The sequence below is a fragment of the Oncorhynchus mykiss genome, chromosome 7, assembly GCF_013265735.2.
Source record: "Oncorhynchus mykiss isolate Arlee chromosome 7, USDA_OmykA_1.1, whole genome shotgun sequence".
Lineage (NCBI taxonomy): Eukaryota > Metazoa > Chordata > Actinopteri > Salmoniformes > Salmonidae > Oncorhynchus > Oncorhynchus mykiss.
This window is the reverse complement of record NC_048571.1, coordinates 48470155-48489258: the sequence shown is the minus strand read 5'-3', so window position 1 is coordinate 48489258 and position 19104 is coordinate 48470155. Positions and strand designations below refer to the sequence as shown.

The 19104-nt window shown below is 41.3% G+C and overlaps 1 protein-coding gene across 5 annotated transcripts in view; it reads right to left on the bottom strand.

Moving 5' to 3' along the window:
* Positions 1 to 18572, bottom strand: part of LOC110527925 (cadherin-4) — a 243357-nt gene extending 224785 nt beyond the window's left edge. For 3 of the 5 annotated variants that reach the window (XM_036983417.1, XM_036983419.1, XM_021609553.2), the window contains exons 1-2: positions 18285 to 18572; positions 16030 to 16141 (exon numbers count right to left, since the gene is read on the bottom strand). In XM_036983417.1, the coding sequence (XP_036839312.1) occupies positions 16030 to 16141; positions 18285 to 18341 (169 nt within the window). In that variant the 5' untranslated portion in view covers positions 18342 to 18572. The remainder of the gene's footprint in view (positions 1 to 16029; positions 16142 to 18284) is intronic. The other 2 variants (XM_021609554.2, XM_036983418.1) reach the window with 1 other exon arrangement.
* Between the last annotated feature and the right edge of the window lie 532 nt (positions 18573 to 19104).

The following is a 19104-nucleotide window of genomic DNA, read 5'->3' as shown; positions in this document are numbered from 1 at the left end:
GCTCTCTTTTGACGACTTCTGTAACCGTAATAGCCTTGGTTTCATGCATGTTAACATTAGAAGCCTCCTCCCTAAGTTTGTTCTATTCACTGCTTTAGCACACTCTGCCAACCCGGATGTTCTAGCTGTGTCTGAATCCTGGCTTAGGAAGACCACCAAAAATTCAGACATTTTAATTCCAAACTACAACATTTTCAGACAAGATAGAACTGCCAAAGGGGGCGGTGTTGCAATTTACTGCAAAGATAGCCTGCAGAGTTCTGTCCTACTATCCAGGTCTGTACCCAAACAATTTGAACTTCTACTTTTAAAAATCCACCTTTCTAAAAACAAGTCTCTCACCGTTGCCGCCTGCTATAGACCACCCTCTGCCCCCAGCTGTGCTCTGGACACCATATGTGAACTGATTGCCCCCCATCTATCTTCAGAGCTCGTGCTGCTAGGCGACCTAAACTGGAACATGCTTAACACCCCAGCCATCCTACAATCTAAACTTGATGCCCTCAATCTCACACAAATTATCAATGAACCTACCAGGTACCTCCCCAAAGCCTTAAACACGGGCACCCTCATAGATATCATCCTAACCAACTTCCCCTCTAAATACACCTCTGCTGTCTTCAACCAAGATCTCAGCGATCACTGCCTCATTGCCTGCATCCGTAATGGGTCAGCGGTCAAACGACCTCCTCTCATCACTGTAAAACGCTCCCTGAAACACTTCAGCGAGCAGGCCTTTCTAATCGACCTGGCCGGGGTATCCTGGAAGGATATTGACCTCATCCCGTCAGTAGAGGATGCCTGGATATTTTTTAAAAATGCCTTCCTAACCATCTTAAATAAACATGCCCCATTCAAGAAATTTAGAACCAGGAACAGATATAGCCCTTGGTTCTCCCCAGACCTGACTGCCCTTAATCAACACAAAAACGTCCTATGGCGTTCTGCATTAGCATCGAACAGCCCCCGTGATATGCAGCTGTTCAGGGAAGCTAGAAACCATTATACACAGGCAGTTAGAAAAGCCAAGGCTAGCTTTTTCAAGCAGAAATTTGCTTCTTGCAACACTAACTCAAAAAAGTTCTGGGACACTGTAAAGTCCATGGAGAATAAGAACACCTCCTCCCAGCTGCCCAGTGCACTGAAGATAGGAAACACTGTCACCACTGATAAATCCACCATAATTGAAAATTTCAATAAGCATTTTTCTACTGCTGGCCATGCTTTCCACCTGGCTACTCCTACCCCTGTCAACAGCACTGCACCCCCAACAGCAACTCGCCCAAGCCTTCCCCATTTCTCCTTCTCCCAAATCCATTCAGCTGATGTTCTGAAAGAGCTGCAAAATCTGGACCCCTACAAATCAGCCGGGCTAGACAATCTGGACCCTTTCTTTCTAAAATTATCTGCCGAAATTGTTGCCACCCCTATTACTAGCCTGTTCAACCTCTCTTTCGTGTCGTCTGAGATTCCCAAAGATTGGAAAGCAGCTGCGGTCATCCCCCTCTTCAAAGGGGGGGACACTCTTGACCCAAACTGCTACAGACCTATATCTATCCTACCATGCCTTTCTAAGGTCTTCGAAAGCCAAGTCAACAAACAGATTACCGACCATTTTGAATCTCACCATACCTTCTCTGCTATGCAATCTGGTTTCAGAGCTGGTCATGGGTGCACCTCAGCCACGCTCAAGGTCCTAAACGATATCTTAACCGCCATCGATAAGAAACATTACTGTGCAGCCGTATTCATTGATCTGGCCAAGGCTTTCGACTCTGTCAATCACCACATCCTCATCGGCAGACTCAACAGCCTTGGTTTCTCAAATGATTGCCTCGCCTGGTTCACCAACTACTTCTCTGATAGAGTTCAGTGTGTCAAATCTGAGGGTCTGTTGTCCGGACCTCTGGCAGTCTCTATGGGGGTGCCACAGGGTTCAATTCTTGGACCGACTCTCTTCTCTGTATACATCAATGAGGTCGCTCTTGCTGCTGGTGAGTCTCTGATCCACCTCTACGCAGATGACACCATTCTGTATACTTCCGGCCCTTCTTTGGACACTGTGTTAACAACCCTCCAGGCAAGCTTCAATGCCATACAACTCTCCTTCCGTGGCCTCCAACTGCTCTTAAATACAAGTAAAACTATATGCATGCTCTTCAACCGATCACTACCTGCACCTACCCGCCTGTCCAACATCACTACTCTGGACGGCTCTGACTTAGAATACGTGGACAACTACAAATACTTAGGTGTCTGGTTAGACTGTAAACTCTCCTTCCAGACCCATATCAAACATCTCCAATCCAAAGTTAAATCTAGAATTGGCTTCCTATTTCGCAACAAAGCATCCTTCACTCATGCTGCCAAACATACCCTTGTAAAACTGACCATCCTACCAATCCTCGACTTTGGCGATGTAATTTACAAAATAGCCTCCAATACCCTACTCAACAAACTGGATGCAGTCTATCACAGTGCAATCCGTTTTGTCACCAAAGCCCCATACACTACCCACCATTGCGACCTGTACGCTCTCGTTGGCTGGCCCTCGCTTCATACTCGTCGCCAAACCCACTGGCTCCATGTCATCTACAAGACCCTGCTAGGTAAAGTCCCCCCTTATCTCAGCTCGCTGGTCACCATAGCATCTCCCACCTGTAGCACACGCTCCAGCAGGTATATCTCTCTAGTCACCCCCAAAACCAATTCTTTCTTTGGCCGCCTCTCTTTCCAGTTCTCTGCTGCCAATGACTGGAACGAACTACAAAAATCTCTGAAACTGGAAACACTTATCTCCCTCACTAGCTTTAAGCACCAACTGTCAGAGCAGCTCACAGATTACTGCACCTGTACATAGCCCACATATAATTTAGCCCTATCAACTACCTCTTTCCCAACTGTATTTAATTTATTTATTTATTTTGCTCCTTTGCACCCCATTATTTTTATTTCTACTTTGCACATTCTTCCATTGCAAAACTACCATTCCAGTGTTTTACTTACTATATTGTATTTACCTTGCCACCAAGGCCTTTTTTTGCCTTTACCTCCCTTCTCACCTCATTTGCTCACATTGTATATAGACTTGTTTATACTTTATTATTGACTGTATGTTTGTTTTACTCCATGTGTAACTCTGTGTTGTTGTATCTGTCGAACTGCTTTGCTTTATCTTGGCCAGGTCGCAATTGTAAATGAGAACTTGTTCTCAACTTGCCTACCTGGTTAAATAAAGGTAAAATAAATCAAATAAAATAAATATTGAAATGGAAGGAGTATCAGACCACTGCAAATCTACCAAGACCTGGCCGTCCCTCTAAACTTTCAGCTCATACAAGGAGATGACTGATCAGAGATGCAGCCAAGAGGCCCATGATCACTCTGGATGAACTGCAGAGATCTACAGCTGAGGTGGGAGACTCTGTCCATAGGACAACAATCAGTCGTATATTGCACAAATCTGGCCTTTATGGAAGAGTGGCAAGAAGAAAGCCATTTCTTAAAGATATCCATAAAAAGTGTTGTTTAAAGTTTGCCACAAGCCACCTGGGAGACACACCAAACATGTGGAAGAAGGTGCTCTGGTCAGATGAAACCAAAATTGAACTTTTTGGCAACAATGCAAAACGTTATGTTTGGCGTAAAAGCAACACAGCTAAACACACCATCCCCACTGTCAAACATGGTGGTGGCAGCATCATGGTTTGGGCCTGCTTTTCTTCAGCAGGGACAGGGAAGATGGTTAAAATTGATGGGAAGATGGATGGAGCCAAATACAGGACCATTCTGGAAGAAAACCTGATGGAGTCTGAAAAAGACCTGAGACTGGGACGGAGATTTGTCTTCCAACAAGACAATGATCCAAAACATAAAGCAAAATCTACAATGGAATGGTTAAAAAATAAACATATCCAGGTGTTAGAATGGCCAAGTCAAAGTCCAGACCTGAATCCAATTGAGAATCTGTGGAAAGAACTGAAAACTGCTGTTCACAAATGCTCTCCATCCAACCTCACTGAGCTCGAGCTGTTTTGCAAGGAGGAATGGGAAAAAATGTCAGTCTCTCGATGTGCAAAACTGATAGAGACATACCCCAAGCAACTTACAGCTGTAATCGCAGCAAAAGGTGGCACCACAAAGTATTAACTTAAGGGGGCTGAATAATTTTGCACGCCCAATTTTTCAGTTTTTGATTTGTTAAAAAAGTTTGAAATATCCAATAAATGTCATTCCACTTCATGATTGTGTCCCACTTGTTGTTGATTCTTCACAAAAAAAATACAGTTTTATATCTTTGTTTGAAGCCTGAAATGTGGCAAAAGGTCGCAAAGTTCAAGGGGGCCGAATACTTTCGCAAGGCACTGTACTTATTTTCCACCATCATATGCAAATAAATTCATTAAAAATCCTACAATGTGATTTAATGGATTTTTTTTCCTCATTTTGTCTGTCATAGTTGAAGTGTACCTATGATGAAAATTACAGACCTCTCTCATCTTTTTAAGTGGGAGAACTTGCACAATTGGTGGCTGACTAAATACTTTTTTGCTCCACTGTACATCTGATGTGAATGACAACACTCCAGTGCTGTTGCCCAAGGAGGCCCAGGTGTGTGGACAGCAAGGTTTATACAAATCTCTGCTGTTGAAAGTGAAATGTTGGTCTAAAAGAAATGTGAGATAATGTCTAGATGCTTTTTATAAATGGAGATCAAGTTCATACATTTCCTGGCTGGGCTGATGAGACAGTGGATTACGCAGTCAGATGGAACAGAGTAAATGGGCACTTTAACATCATAGATTTAGCTGGTGGTAACTTCTGGAATAGACAGCGGCTGGAATGCGGTTTTAACCAATCAGCATTCAGGATTAGACCAACCCGTTGTATAATTTTTCATAAGGAACACTTGAAGGTATTATTCTGTTATTTATTATGTTGTTTTATTTTAGCAAGAAATTGAATATAGAATTTATTTTATTTGTTCTACCAGTTATCAACATATTGTTCAATGTGACTTTAGCTAATACATTGTTGTTGTTGTTGTTTTTGCAGTGGTATCGTTTGTAATTGAGTATTGTATACAAAACCTGGTATCAGTATCAAAGTCAAAAATCTGGTATCATGACAACACTATTAGAAACAACATTGCTGTGGGACCTGATATTTGAAAAGCATCTATAGAATTTTTTTTTGCACATAGCCCAGGTATGGCAACAAAGCCCACTACTTTCTCTTCCTCCCTCAACCTTCTCCTCCTCCTCCTGTTTTCTTGAGGAAGGGAGTGAATGGAGCCACTCTGGGCTGAATCACATCCCTCGTCCCCTAGGCTGAGACAGACCTCCAGAACTAATCCACTCCACTCAGTCCACACAGTAATTAAAGCACTACCAGAGGGCTTCTAACCATGGAGGCTGCAGCTGAGAGAGATCAGGGTTAACACACTGACACAATCACACAGGTAGGTGGGAGGTATACAAGAAGACAAGGATGCAGATTTCATATTTAATCTCAACGCTTGAGAGGATCCTTAAGCCATGGAAAGAAGTATCATTAAAGACCACTATTATAAAAAGGTGTGAGTAAGACATAATTCAAATGGTTTTCCAAGAGGTATCTCAAGCACAATGCTCTCAGGATACACATTTAACCTTGTATTATGCTGGGTTACCATGGTAGACCTCTAGTACTATTTCATGTCTTGGTCCTATTAGTAGGAGCTGGGACGGTAAACCAAAAAGTATTGACACCGACCATACCAACCACTTATCGCAGGAATTTCTCTGATATCGTTCATTACGATAAGAAGCCTATACTAGAGTTTGAAATTAAATAAGTTTGCAAATATGGGTGATTGTTAACCAATAAGAGTCTAATCCCTGTCTAAGCCGCAGGATGGGGGGGGGGGGGGGGGGGGGGGTCTACTAAGCTATATGGAATTGTTTTAAAAAGGTCATACTAATGATCATTTAGCTTTTTGATTTTAGAAAAAAATAATTACATCAAAAAATGTATTTGATGAAAAATAAATATTGGCCTTACAGCTATTAGCCCATACAAGCTACATGTTCCTACATGGAACAACAGAAAAAAAAGCCCCCTCAAAGCCCCCTCAAAAAATCTAAAAGGAAGTTTGCTCTGAAGTGTCTGTTCTATATCTGAAAGATATAAGAAAGATCTGGAAACATTTGCTTGTTTTTTAACATGTATTTAACCCTTTATTTTTGGCACTAAACAGTGTCCACATATACTTCCATACATTTTTTCAACTAGTTCTGAGGGACCTTCAGACGAGTCTTTTCCTAGAAGAAAACAACAAACATGTATTTGTTCGCGGGAGTTTCATCTTTCCATAGAGGGGTCATAATAGTTTGTAGGCCAAACTGATCGGACGCTACAGACGATTTTGTGAAGACCGATTTTCGGGATGTCACATGGTCTGACAAACACCCCCCTAGCTCTTTCACCGCTGAAGCGGAAGTGTGACATAGATGTATGCGGTGGATTGAGATGCACCCAATGCAAAAAAATCTGACATCTCTAGCTTAAACTGACAGATTTTTATGGGGATTTTTGTATTATGCTAATTCGATTTATGCGGGGGCGCGGATATCGACCTTAGGGTGCTTAATGGAACAACTGATGGCTACAACCATCAAACTAGTAGTAATAGTTTAAATGATAATAAATAAACGGTGCACATTAAATGTTATAAACTTGTGCTATTTATCGTTATCAGGTAATTCAGGTAATTTTTCGCAATTTGGATTTTGTCCATATCGCCCAGCTCTACTATTAATAATTACAATCCTAATCTGCTTAATAACCCAACAAATGTTATGACATGAAAACATATCTGTAGCAAAGATCCAAACAAATAAGATAACAAGTGAATGAATAGTCTAAAGTCAGCTAAACCTCACTTGAACACAGAAGCCCGATTTGTATTCAGACGCATGTATATCCTGGGGCTTAGGGGAGGGAGAGAAACTTGGTAATGAACTGGTTGATGCAGGGTTACACAGACAATTATGAAGTGAAGCGGAGGCTTCCTACAGAGAAAAATCACCTATTTCTGAAACACAACAAAAGATAGCTTCCTCATCAGGGTCTCGAATCGTTAGAGAGCACGAAGATGTAAAGCACCAAAGCATATTGATTAAGAGAGAGTGACTGATTAAGGGAAGATCTTGATTAACGATGCAAATTGCATTCATAGAACACAAATGTCTCTCTCTGGAAGAGATCAGGGGTTACATGGGGATTGTGTAGCTGGTGGAACTATCCTTGAAATTGGTTGCTTTCCGTAGCCATTTTTTTAACTGAAATTCTCACCGTGCGGCATCCCACACTAAAACAGTGAACTTCCACCAACTCTGTCCCCGCAAATTAATCTCCTGGCCAGGACTATTTTGAGAAAACATATTATATGCCCTTTCTCTCTCGCTCCTTTACCTTTCTGTTAGTGCTTTGACTGGTTGGCTGCCGCTGGCTCTAGAATATCCAATCTCAGGTCTGATAATATCATGATTACCCCATTCTGAAGGTCAGACTTTGGGACACCTTTTGCTCATTGCTTAATTTTTCAATGCATTTAGGTCTATTGCATAACCTTCCCTGGCCGACTACTGAGGCACAGGGATTGGAAATGGATTGCAGCAGGAGTCCAGGATAGAACAACGCAACAAGTTTCTTTGTCTCTCTTCAGCTAAGACTGATCTATCTTATATGAATGGAGGGCAGTTGGGTTGGAACATATCCTTAACTCTATTAACATATCCTTAACTCTAAAACACAGACAATAGAGGCTGCTATACTACCTTTTGGACTGAACCATTGACACGTGGTTTGTTATCTAGACTGTAAACTCTCCTTCCAGACTCACATTAAGCATCTCCAATCCAAAATTAAATCTAGAATCGGCTTCCTATTTCGCAACAAAGCATCCTTCACTCATGTTGCCAAACATACCCTTGTAAAACTGACTATCCTACTGATCCTTGACGTCAGGCGATGTCATTTACAAAATAGCCCCCAACACTCTACTCAGCAAATTGGATGTAGTCTATCACAGTGCCATCCGTTTTGTCAAAGCCCCATATTCTACCCACCACTGCGACCTGTATGCTCTCGTTGGCTGGCCCTCACTACATATCTGTCGCCAAACCCACTGGCTCCAGGTTATCTATAAGTCTGTTTGGTAAAGCACCGCCTTATCTCAGCTCACTCATCACCATAGCAACACCCACCCGTAGCACACGCTCCAGCAGGTATATTTCACTGGACATCCCCAAAGCCAACACCTACTTTGGCCGCCTTTCATTCAAGTTCTCTGCTGCCAATGACTGGAACGAATTGCAAAAGTCAGTGAAGCTGGAGACTTATATCTCCCTCACTAACTATAAGCATCAGCTGTCAGAGCAGCTTACCGATCACTGCACCTGTACAGCACATCTGTAAATAGCCCACCCAACTACCTTATCCCCATATTGTTATTTTTATGCTCATTTGCACCCCAGTAGCTCTACTTGCACATTCATCATCTGCACATCTATCACTCCAGTGTTAATGATAAATTGTAATTATTTCACCTCTATGGCCAATTTTTTTTTTTTTTTTTTTTTTTTTTTTTTTTACTTGCTATATTGTATTTACTTTGCCACCATGGCCTTTTTTGCCTTTACCTCCCTTATCTTACCTCATTTGCTCACATTGTATATAGACTTTGTTTTCTTTTGTTCTACTGTATTATTGACTGTATGTTTGTTTCACTCCATGTGTAACTCTGTGTTGTTGTACCTGTCGAACTGCTTTGCTTTATCTTGGCCAGGTCGCAATTGTAAATGAGAACTTGTTCTCAACTTGCCTACCTGGTTAAATAAAAGGTGAAATAAAAAAATAAAAAAATAATGTATTGCCTTACCTCCCTACATTTGCACAGACTGTATATAGATTTTACTATTGTGTTATTGACTGTACATTTGTCTATCCCATGTGTAACTCTGTTGTTTTTGTCGCACTGCTTTGCTTCATCTTGGCCAGGTCACAGTTGTAAATGAGAACTTGTTCTCGACTGGCCTACCTGGTTAAACAAAGGTCAAATAAATAAAAATGAAAATAAAATCTACGGAGCTAAAGGTCCACACAAAGATCCTGAACCCCACAAGTCACTAACATTACCAGGAGAAGGTGGTATATAGTTCTTGTGACAACAACTATTTCTGCTAACAGTTAGCGCTCCTTCCAACAGCTCTTTACAGTACGTCACCCACTATAGAGGGGACGACCAACAATAAATGGAAAACATTGTATTGTACCACATATGTACCTTGGGTGGCTTGGTTGAATGGGCTAGCAGTGGATGTCATGTTGTAGGTGGTTTGAGGGATATAGGGCCATACCTTGTGTTGTGTGTGAAGGGAAGAGGAGATAAAGAGAAATGATGTGGCTCATCCACACTACCTGTATTCTATCAGCACACCACAGACTCTGTGTCCTGTGTGGAGAGAAGAAAGGCTCTCGAGGACAAGAGAGACGGAGTGAGTCTGAGGGAAAATGGCATCCTGCTTATCAAAACGCCTGAAATCGTAATCCCTTTCCCTGGGTTTGGACATACTTATGAAAGCAGAGCTGCCTGACTTGGAGAGAAGCATGACGAAGTGTCTGAGGTTCTGTAGAGCAGAGCACACACCAGACAGGCTGTTTAATCCAAGATCCCACTGAGCAAAAACTGGTTGAACCAACGTTGTTTCCACGTCATTTAAACAAACAAACAAAAATCTATGTGATGATGTGCCCAGTGGGATATTACTATAATTGTCAGATATTTTCAAACGTCACTTGATTGGGGTTACATGTCATTCCGCACAAACGACTTCTAAAGTTGTGGGTTAACAGTCAGTAAAGTGCTGATAGTTGAAGGCATCTGGTTAAGTTCTATGAAACACATCTTGCCTAGCTCCCGGTCAGATAAAATCATGTGAATGCGTGTAATACTGATATTATCTAGCGACATCGAACAAAGTATAAATGCAGGAGAAGCCCAACCACCTGTTTATCAACAGCCGGACCGCAAAGACAAAACAATCACATATTGAAAGAATGGGAGGGAAGTGAAAAGTTAACTCAAGTAAGCAAAAAAAGGAGAGATCAAATCCCATGTTTTTCTCATAGTAAGGCAGAGGGTTCAGATTCCTTGAAAATACATGTGAAACAAAGTTTGGACATCAAAACAAGTCCATTCCGTTTGAAAGTGGATAGAAGTATGTGTTGCGGTTCACAAAGCACAAGCTTCAATTAAAGATGCACTTATCCACAGAACTGATACTACACTAGTGTTGCTGTCACCTTGAAGACCACGTTTTCAATGGATCATGTCCCTCCTGAACCTCCATGCAGTATACTTTTATTAGCTGCCTTGACTCCATTCCTTCAGACAGAATCAAAAGCATCCCAAAACAACATTGCTATTCATATTAAATTGCCATTGTACGTTTGCTTGACACATTGAGCCATAACAGAAAACACAAATATGCACTCTACAAAACCCACCGTGCCCTTCTCACCCCTGCTGTGGTGGATGGTGATGAGCGAGGGGTGAAACTCATCACGGATGTCTTTTTGAATATGTACCGACAGCGACTTTAAAAGCCACTATCCTGAAGAAACTGCAGTTCAAATCAATTTATTTTGTGGTCTGCCGCTGCTCCTGCCCACGTTCCTAGGTGTCTGTTCCAGCTCTTAGGCCGAAGTGATGGTTTACACTGCGATGCACAATTACCAGAATATCCCTTTTCATGGCCTTTCTGGCCACAGCAGGAATCTACATGGAATGAGCGCTATGCCTTTTTAGGCTCCCTGCCATAATCTCTCCAACTCCTCCCCTACAGAGACAATCAGCTCCATTGCATGTGCTATTTCACTCTGTTAAACTTCATGGCAGCCAATAGATTTATGTGATGATAAACAATAAAAGGTATTTTGTGTTACCATAAACCAATAAAAGCCTGTTTAACATATAGGGAAATGGAAGCATGGCCAGCTGAGACTGGATAATGGCAGCTAGAAGAGTGCTGTACTCACAAATTGACCACAACTTAGCCCAAAAGGATTGTATTTGAAAATAACATCACTTCATACCTTGATTACATTTAGACACGGTGACATCTCTATTTGTATTTGTGGGAATACTTGGGAACAGATTTCCTAAATATATATATATATATATATATATATATATATATATATATATATATATATATATATATATATATATATATATATATATATATATATATATTTTTTTTTTTTTTTTTTTTTTTTTTTTTTTTTTTTTGCTGAATTCCTGGTGATTTTATGGACTTTTTTGACCAAACACTAAAATCCTTACAAAAACTGGCCCTCTGTTGCAGATCCCTGCATTAAGGCCACAGATGTGAAAAGGCAAGGAGGTGGGTGGCTAACAAGAAACAATTTGCATTTGTGCCATTAGGCAATGGTCTAAGATCTACCCACACACCCTCCAAACAGTCAATATGACAAATACTGTCGAACAGCTTTTCCTTCCCACCACCTTAAAGACTGGATGAATGGTGTGGGATAAGAACATGGAAATGGCTGAGGTTCACTGCCCAGCTAACAGCATAGAACCCATTGTCAGGTTGCACCTGGCTGGTTGCTAAAACAGTATTCTGTGACGCTGGGCCGATTGCTCAGTGTCTTCCTCTCACAGGATGCAGTGGCTTTAGAACTTAAATTGTCCAGCAACCTTACCACTGTAGCACCTCAGCCCCTCCCTCCTCTCTGCCTCACCATTAAAGTATTAGATGACGGTTGGTTCTGGGTTACACACACAGTATTGTTAGTATTAAAGTCTTCTTCCTTTTCTCCATGTTGCATTGTGTTGTGGAGAAAACAAACCCTCAGTCAGGCCAGATGCAGCACATTAATCATAGCAAGAGGACTTAGCAAGATCCTCCAGACAATATTCCTCAGAGTGGCCAGTAGGACAGCACGACTCAAAGATTGATTTTCACAGAGCAAACTGAGTGAGAGGGTACAGAGGTAATATTGTATCGAAGCAATGGATGCTGTACAATAAAGACCAAATCCAAATGATCTAGCACTGGAATGGTAGATGATTTCTGCTGAAACTTGAAGGTGCAGGCAGCAGTGTTTCTCTCTCAGAAACACACACACACACACACACACACACACACACACACACACACACACACACACATACATACATACATACATACAATGTCGTACAACCTGTCCAAATGCATCAGATTCTGTCAACATTGTTTTTGGCGAGGGTCACTGAGGACACCTCAGCCAATTTCCAGGTGCCTTCAACCCTAAGCCTCCAGGCAAAGTAGCTCCCTATTGACTTAATGTGTCCTTCTAAATAACCTCCGCAATAATTAAATTGCTTTCGTTTAAAGCTGGTGACATGTCCCAACAACCATTAAAACAAGAGCTCCATTTCATCCTAGCAAATAACCTAAACTTTGCCTGCAGAAAAGATAAGTGTCTGGGGAGTGTCGGGCTCATCTTTCTCTAGTGTTAAATCACCGAGAAGAGTCATAGGGGATAACATGCTGACTAGACCGCTCTGAACCAACTATATTAATTTGGGGACAGGTCCAAAAGCATTAAACATTTATGGCAATTTAGCTAGCTAGCTTGCTGTTGCTTGCTAATTTGTCCTGGGATTTAAACATTGGGTTGGTATTTTACCTGAAATGCACAAGGTCCTCTACTCCGACAATTAATCCACAGATAAAAGGGAACTTCTTCGATGAGGTTTAACGGCAGTTGGAATCCAATATATGTTGCATTACCGCCACCTACTAGACTTGAAAAAACAAATACCCTACCATCTAACACTACACTCACAATTTTAAAAAATTAATTGCACCTCCCTTCTCCACTATTTAAATCTATTTAGTCCTACCTCAGGCCAACAACCTGAAAGGACGGGACATCACCACTTAAGACACCCTGTAACTCTTCTGACGTCAAGTCTCGCACACCCAAATACCTCTCTGCAGCTGCCACCACAACCTCAATTTTCTGCAACTTAGGTTCGATCCCTGCAGTAGTTGATAATCATTGCTATAAATGCAAAAAAATCTAATTTACTGAAACATGTATCACTTGTTGACATATCCCTCTGTACCGGTACAGATCTACTACTCCTCTCAGGATCCCTCCCCCTTGACCCATCTTCCTCTACTTTCTTCACTACCTCAGCATATGACAACTTCTGCACTACTCTAACCCTGGAAACCTCAACCTGCCTCTCTCTTACAGGACGATCCCTGATCCCCAGCCCCATGGGCACCTCTACAATTAACACATATCACTACTTTCCCCAATGCTACACATTCCTTTGTCTCATGCCCTTCTGCACACTTCTCACACCTAGGAACCTCCCTCCTAAACACTGCTGCCACATGCCCATAAGCTTGACACCTGTAACAACGTAATGTATTCAGCACAAAAGTTTGTGTAGGATAACTTAGATATCCTAACATCACTTTGTCGGGCAAAAACTCAACATCAAAACTCGAAATTCAGACAACTCCTCGTCTGTTTCACCACTCTCGATACCCTGTCTGTGTTACACCAAACAACGAGCATCACAAACACCGGGAATCTTCCCCTTCAGTTGGTCAACTTTTACATTTACTGCTACCCCAGTAATCACTCCTTTCAATGCCGCCCTTTTCTTGACAGCGAAACAATTCACATTTCTTGCCCCCATTCATTTAACGCAGAGAACCTTCTCCCTCTGACCAGCAGAAACACAATTATCACAAGACCACTTCTGGTTACCCTCACTGATTCCACAGTATCCAACACTGTTTTCACCCACCCCGAAACCACAAATGGATCAGCCAAAAGGCAAGGGTCCACTTTTACAAAAACTTCACTCCTACCCTAACAGGCTCATCTTTATCCTGACCATCGGTGCAAGCCTCGGGATCCGACAACTTCACCACACCTACCACCTCCAATACTTCGACCTGATTCACTTCCATTTCTCCTCACTCTGCTTACACTTTCTACCATTCTTCTTTAACAAACCATCTCCCTTTTTTCCACCATTTTTAACCAACTCAAGCTCACCGTCTTCCTCCCTCTCTCTCACACCTCCTCGTGCTCTCTTTTTCCCTCCATTCCTCCTCCATATTCCAAGTATACGTCTCCTTATGATAATGCTGCACTTCTCTTGCTTTCTCAAGGGACGCCATTTAACCGTCTGTCACAATCTCCGTACAATCAGCACGAACCCCTTGGGATGTAGCGCTCAACAGTGCATCCCACTTATAAAGCAGCTGCTTCGTCTTGATGATATTCTTTATCAAAAGCTACCACGATGCTTTCCATTTCCATTTCCATGTAACGCTAGCTACTGCGCAGGTCACGTCCAGATAAAAGGGTAAACTGAGTTTGTTTCTAGTAATCTCTCCTCCTTCAGGCTTCTTCTTCTTCTTTGGACTTTATATGGCGGTTGGCAACCAACTTTAAGGTGCATTACCACCACCAACTGGCCTGGAGTGTGGACTTCAGTTAATCTTTCAATCACCCACGTGGGTATATGCTCCTAAAAACCAATGACAAAATGGGAGAGGCAGGACTTGCAGCGCGTCAAGCGTCACAAATAGAACCAAGTTCTATTTTAGCGCCTGGCTACGCAGACACTTGTTGACACACGCGAGCAGTGTGGGTGCAACGATTGAATAATAAGTATGTGTACACCAACGCAAGTGGTGTGGTCAGCATGTAAGGTCAGTTTTAGGAGTTAAAACCCTGCCCTGCTGAGTTCCCAAAGTTATTAATGTACTACACCTAACCAGGATGTTTTCATTTAATCAATATCAAATTTACAATTCTAAGATGAATACGCAATACAAGCAACTAGAATGGTCAATTAACAAGAATAGGAAAATAATCTGCCAGTGAGGTTTGTTTTTGGAATATTAGAAGCGACTTAAAGACAAAAAGATGAGCCATTCTGAAAAAGATTCAGCATAATTTCACATTTTTGGAGAGGAACCTCACAAAAGATGTGATGAGCTGAAAATAAACAGAGCACATGAAAGGAGAATTGAATTCCTCTGAAAAATAAAGAGAATAAAATGAAAAATGTATTACATTGAATACAGGTAATACAATAAAAGCTGGGAGTTTCCAGGAGTAAACACACACAGCAGGAGATAGATGGGTGATTTAAATGAGCCTGCTTTGGTAAGTCTGATGCTTAAGTGATCATTTAGAAAAGGATAAATTCAATGTTTTCAATGTGAACACTCTTATGTTCGCTTGGAAATTCTGTTCATGTGATAAGAATGAATAGATTTGATTATTGCAACCATCTTATCAAAATCAGAAACAGTTATCTTTAGGGCCAGGACGATACCAGTATCGAGATATTTTTTCCATGACAAAAATGAAAACACGAAGCAAACTCTTTGGTCCTTTAAAAACCTACTGTATGTTAAAAATGGTGTGCTATATCTTGGAATATAAATAGATGTGACTCTAGATGACAAAATAATGATTTATGTTTGCAACATTACAGCTGTTTTCCTAAATAAGTTAAATCTGCTTTATGATTTGTGATTTTCCTAACGAGTATTGCGATGCTGGTATAGGCCCGTCCCTAGTTATCATGCAGACTCAAACCACATATTGTACATTCCAACCAACTTTAGCTGCATCAACACATGTATGCTTGTTCTGCGTGTTTCACCAGAGCTGCATGTTATACCAGTGTACCTTCTTATGTCATGATGGAATGCTGCATATATGTGAACACACACACACACACACACACACACACACACACACACACACACACACACACACACACACACACACACACACACACACACACACACACACACACACACACACACACACACACACACACTGGTTGGGATCTACTGTAGCTCTGGAGAAGAGGGGGACAAACAGTCAATAAATGAGATCCAGCGCCACCACAACCACAGTGCTTACCTTTGAGAATGTTCTGGCCTTGCAGTAGATCCCTAGAGACAAAGACTGTGTAGAAGCTCTCGGAAAAGCCTGGTCTGCATGGGGGTTTAGGTGGTTGGTCTGCCTTGGTCGCCTAGAGAGAAAACAAGACAGCCTATAAGCATTGGAGAATTGACTTGTTTCCAGAGGGTCGCAGGCTGATCTTACAGGTGTTGAGACTGATATTGAACCTTCGGATAGATTAGAGACTGGTAGGGTTGGGCGGTATACCGTATCCCTGGGTATTTCAAGATTTTCCAATCCTGTCAATACCATATATTTTTTTTATACATTTCAATATTTGTACTTCTTAAATAAATACCTGCCGTCAACTTGTGCATTAGATAATAGATAAAGCAGATCGCGTTCATCATCTAGGCCAGCGATGACGCCTCTTATTGAGTAACTCAAATTGAAGGCAGACCGGGGTACTGCACGCTGCCATTAGCAACTAAATTATCCTTATAACTTCTTCTGTGAGCGATTTTAAAATAATCGGTTCAAGGACATACATCTGGTGTATTAGGAACAATTATCGTCACCATGATTGTCTTTGAAACATTTTCTTATTTACACGAATATTGACATTTTTCCATTCCCTATAATTTGGGATGCCTGCAGTACCGCGGGCAGCCTTGAACTTCCGAAGCTTCAATCGTTCTCCCTTGGCTTCATGAGATGAGTAACCCCTGCAGCGCAATTTATTTGAGGTGATCAAGTAGTGAAATTCACTCATGTTTGCCAGATATATATTTTATAACAATTACGTTAACTATCTAAGATGTGCCAAAAAAAATCTCTCCAGCTGGGTTTTGATAACTTGCTAACGTTAGCTAAGTGGCTAATGTTAGCTTGCTAGATCAAGCTTCTTGGTAACAGCAGCAGAGTCAATCACCTCCTGGATTAAAATACCTGATGTCTAATATTTGTTTTGTGCGTTCTGCAAACTGTATTTTGAGATACTTGCATAACGTTGAGCTGGGTTGTCTGTTTTAGAAATAAATGTTTGAATGCTCTTGTTAGCATTTACCTAGCATCCGCGATGGAGATTCCTTAGTACTTGTTAGAATTTTGTAAGTGAGGTTTAAAAAAATAACCCTTGTGACCCTTGTCGGTAATACAGTATATCCCGGGATGGCACAGTATGTAGGTATAGCAATCTGGATACCGCCCAACTGGTGTTGCTGATCTGCTTCAGTCCATAACTTGCTGTTTAAATGCCGACATTTGCAAGTGAATCATCAATACCAGATACACCAGCGGATTCATTAGACACCTTTTTAATTTTTAATTTTATTTTGTCCATTGTAAACTACCCTAAACCTTAATGGATTTATGGGAAGGGGAGAGGGGAAGAGTAGGCCTAATCCATGTGTATATATTTGAAGATGATGGAGAACATAAATATGCATATTAGATCATAGACCTACTAAGGTCATGTGCATAGTCAATGCAGTAAGCGTATAGTAAAGAGAGACAACCTATACAAAATGTGTAACTTATTGTTACAATTATCAGTATTGTGTCTGCAGTTTACTCTTATCAGTCTTCACTCTACTTTGCTGCAGCAAAGGTGCTATCCAGGAGACAAATGTATATCTTTCAGGCATGAGTAGGCTATAAAAAAACTGGCCGTCATTTTAGATAAGTTTTAAAATGTAAATGCAATCACATTATAAGAATAGTGCATTTGATATTATATCGAGAGAGAGGCTATAATATGCTATAACGAGCAATGGGCTAGGGCTGATCTAATCAAAATAAATTACAGTCCATATTGTAAACGGCAATGAAGTTCGTAGCCTCGTATAGCCTATATAATTTATGAAACGAAAGGCTTCGGCATCCTCTGCAATTGATTTAACACACTAGTAGACTACTGCAGTTCATTCAGTAGACTAAAGTAACCTAAATTCGTTTTTTTTAAAGGCGCTCAAAATTCACAGCCGATTGGTTTATTCAGGCACCTGTCATTTAATACGGATGTATCTTTTCGTGACCAAACCCGAAATGACTGCTGTCTACAAAATAATTTTGAAGAATCGTTTGAAAGTATCGTGACATTATACGTAATTGAAACGCATTATGTTCCCTATTGCCAAAATTCTACTGCAAGGAAAAGTCACTCATCGTCACAATTCAGCACCACATGCACTGCAAAGCTCGTGTATGCCAAACGGGCACAGCAGTGCAGTAGACTACTTCTAACGTATTTCGAAAATAAATAAATATCTCACCCAAGATGTGTCCACAACTAAGGTGCACGTCAGTATAAGAACGGAGCCTAAATTCATCTTTGCCAGAGCGCTGTAAAATCAAGGGACAGAGATTGGCCCGACTCGCCTTCTTCGAATAAATTGTATAATTCCCGGAGCTCTCTTCTTGGATGCAGTTCTGAGCGCAATAAGAAGCTCTGTGAGAAATTGTCCCGACTTCTCTAGAGCAAAACTGCCGCTGAGGAGAGCGATGCCGATGCTGCTCTGTACGAAGGAGCAGCTCGCTTATTGGTTGGAAACGTCACCACAACCCATCCTACCCGAACAGAATGCACCGTAGTCTAATGTGACTGTAAAACAGGTATCAACTAGATTCAGCCGCGGGACCATTTTTTTTCTTGAGTGGTGGAACATAATTACAAATCATTTGTGGACTGCAAATTGACCGCAAGAAGCCCAAACATATATAATATTTGACTAGAACATAAACATTCCAAACCTTGCTTACATTTTCTTAAATGATTTGTATATGATCACGTGTTTCTCTACTACGCATGGGAATCATTTTTTTTGCTCAGAAAAAGGGGGGGGCAAATAAAACCATGCCCACGGGCTGACAGTTGGGGAGCACTTTACATTTTCTCCTCTGATGTATTATAACTTATACATGTGTACAAGGAAGACACGTCAACGAGAAATAGGCCTACCGTGTAATTATAGAATAGAGTAGCCCATAAGGATATGTATTAATTATTTTCTTTATGGAGTAATATTCTTGCTTGACACTTCTTGGTTTGAGTGAATCCATCAACCCTTATTCTTATGTGTCCATGACCACGTG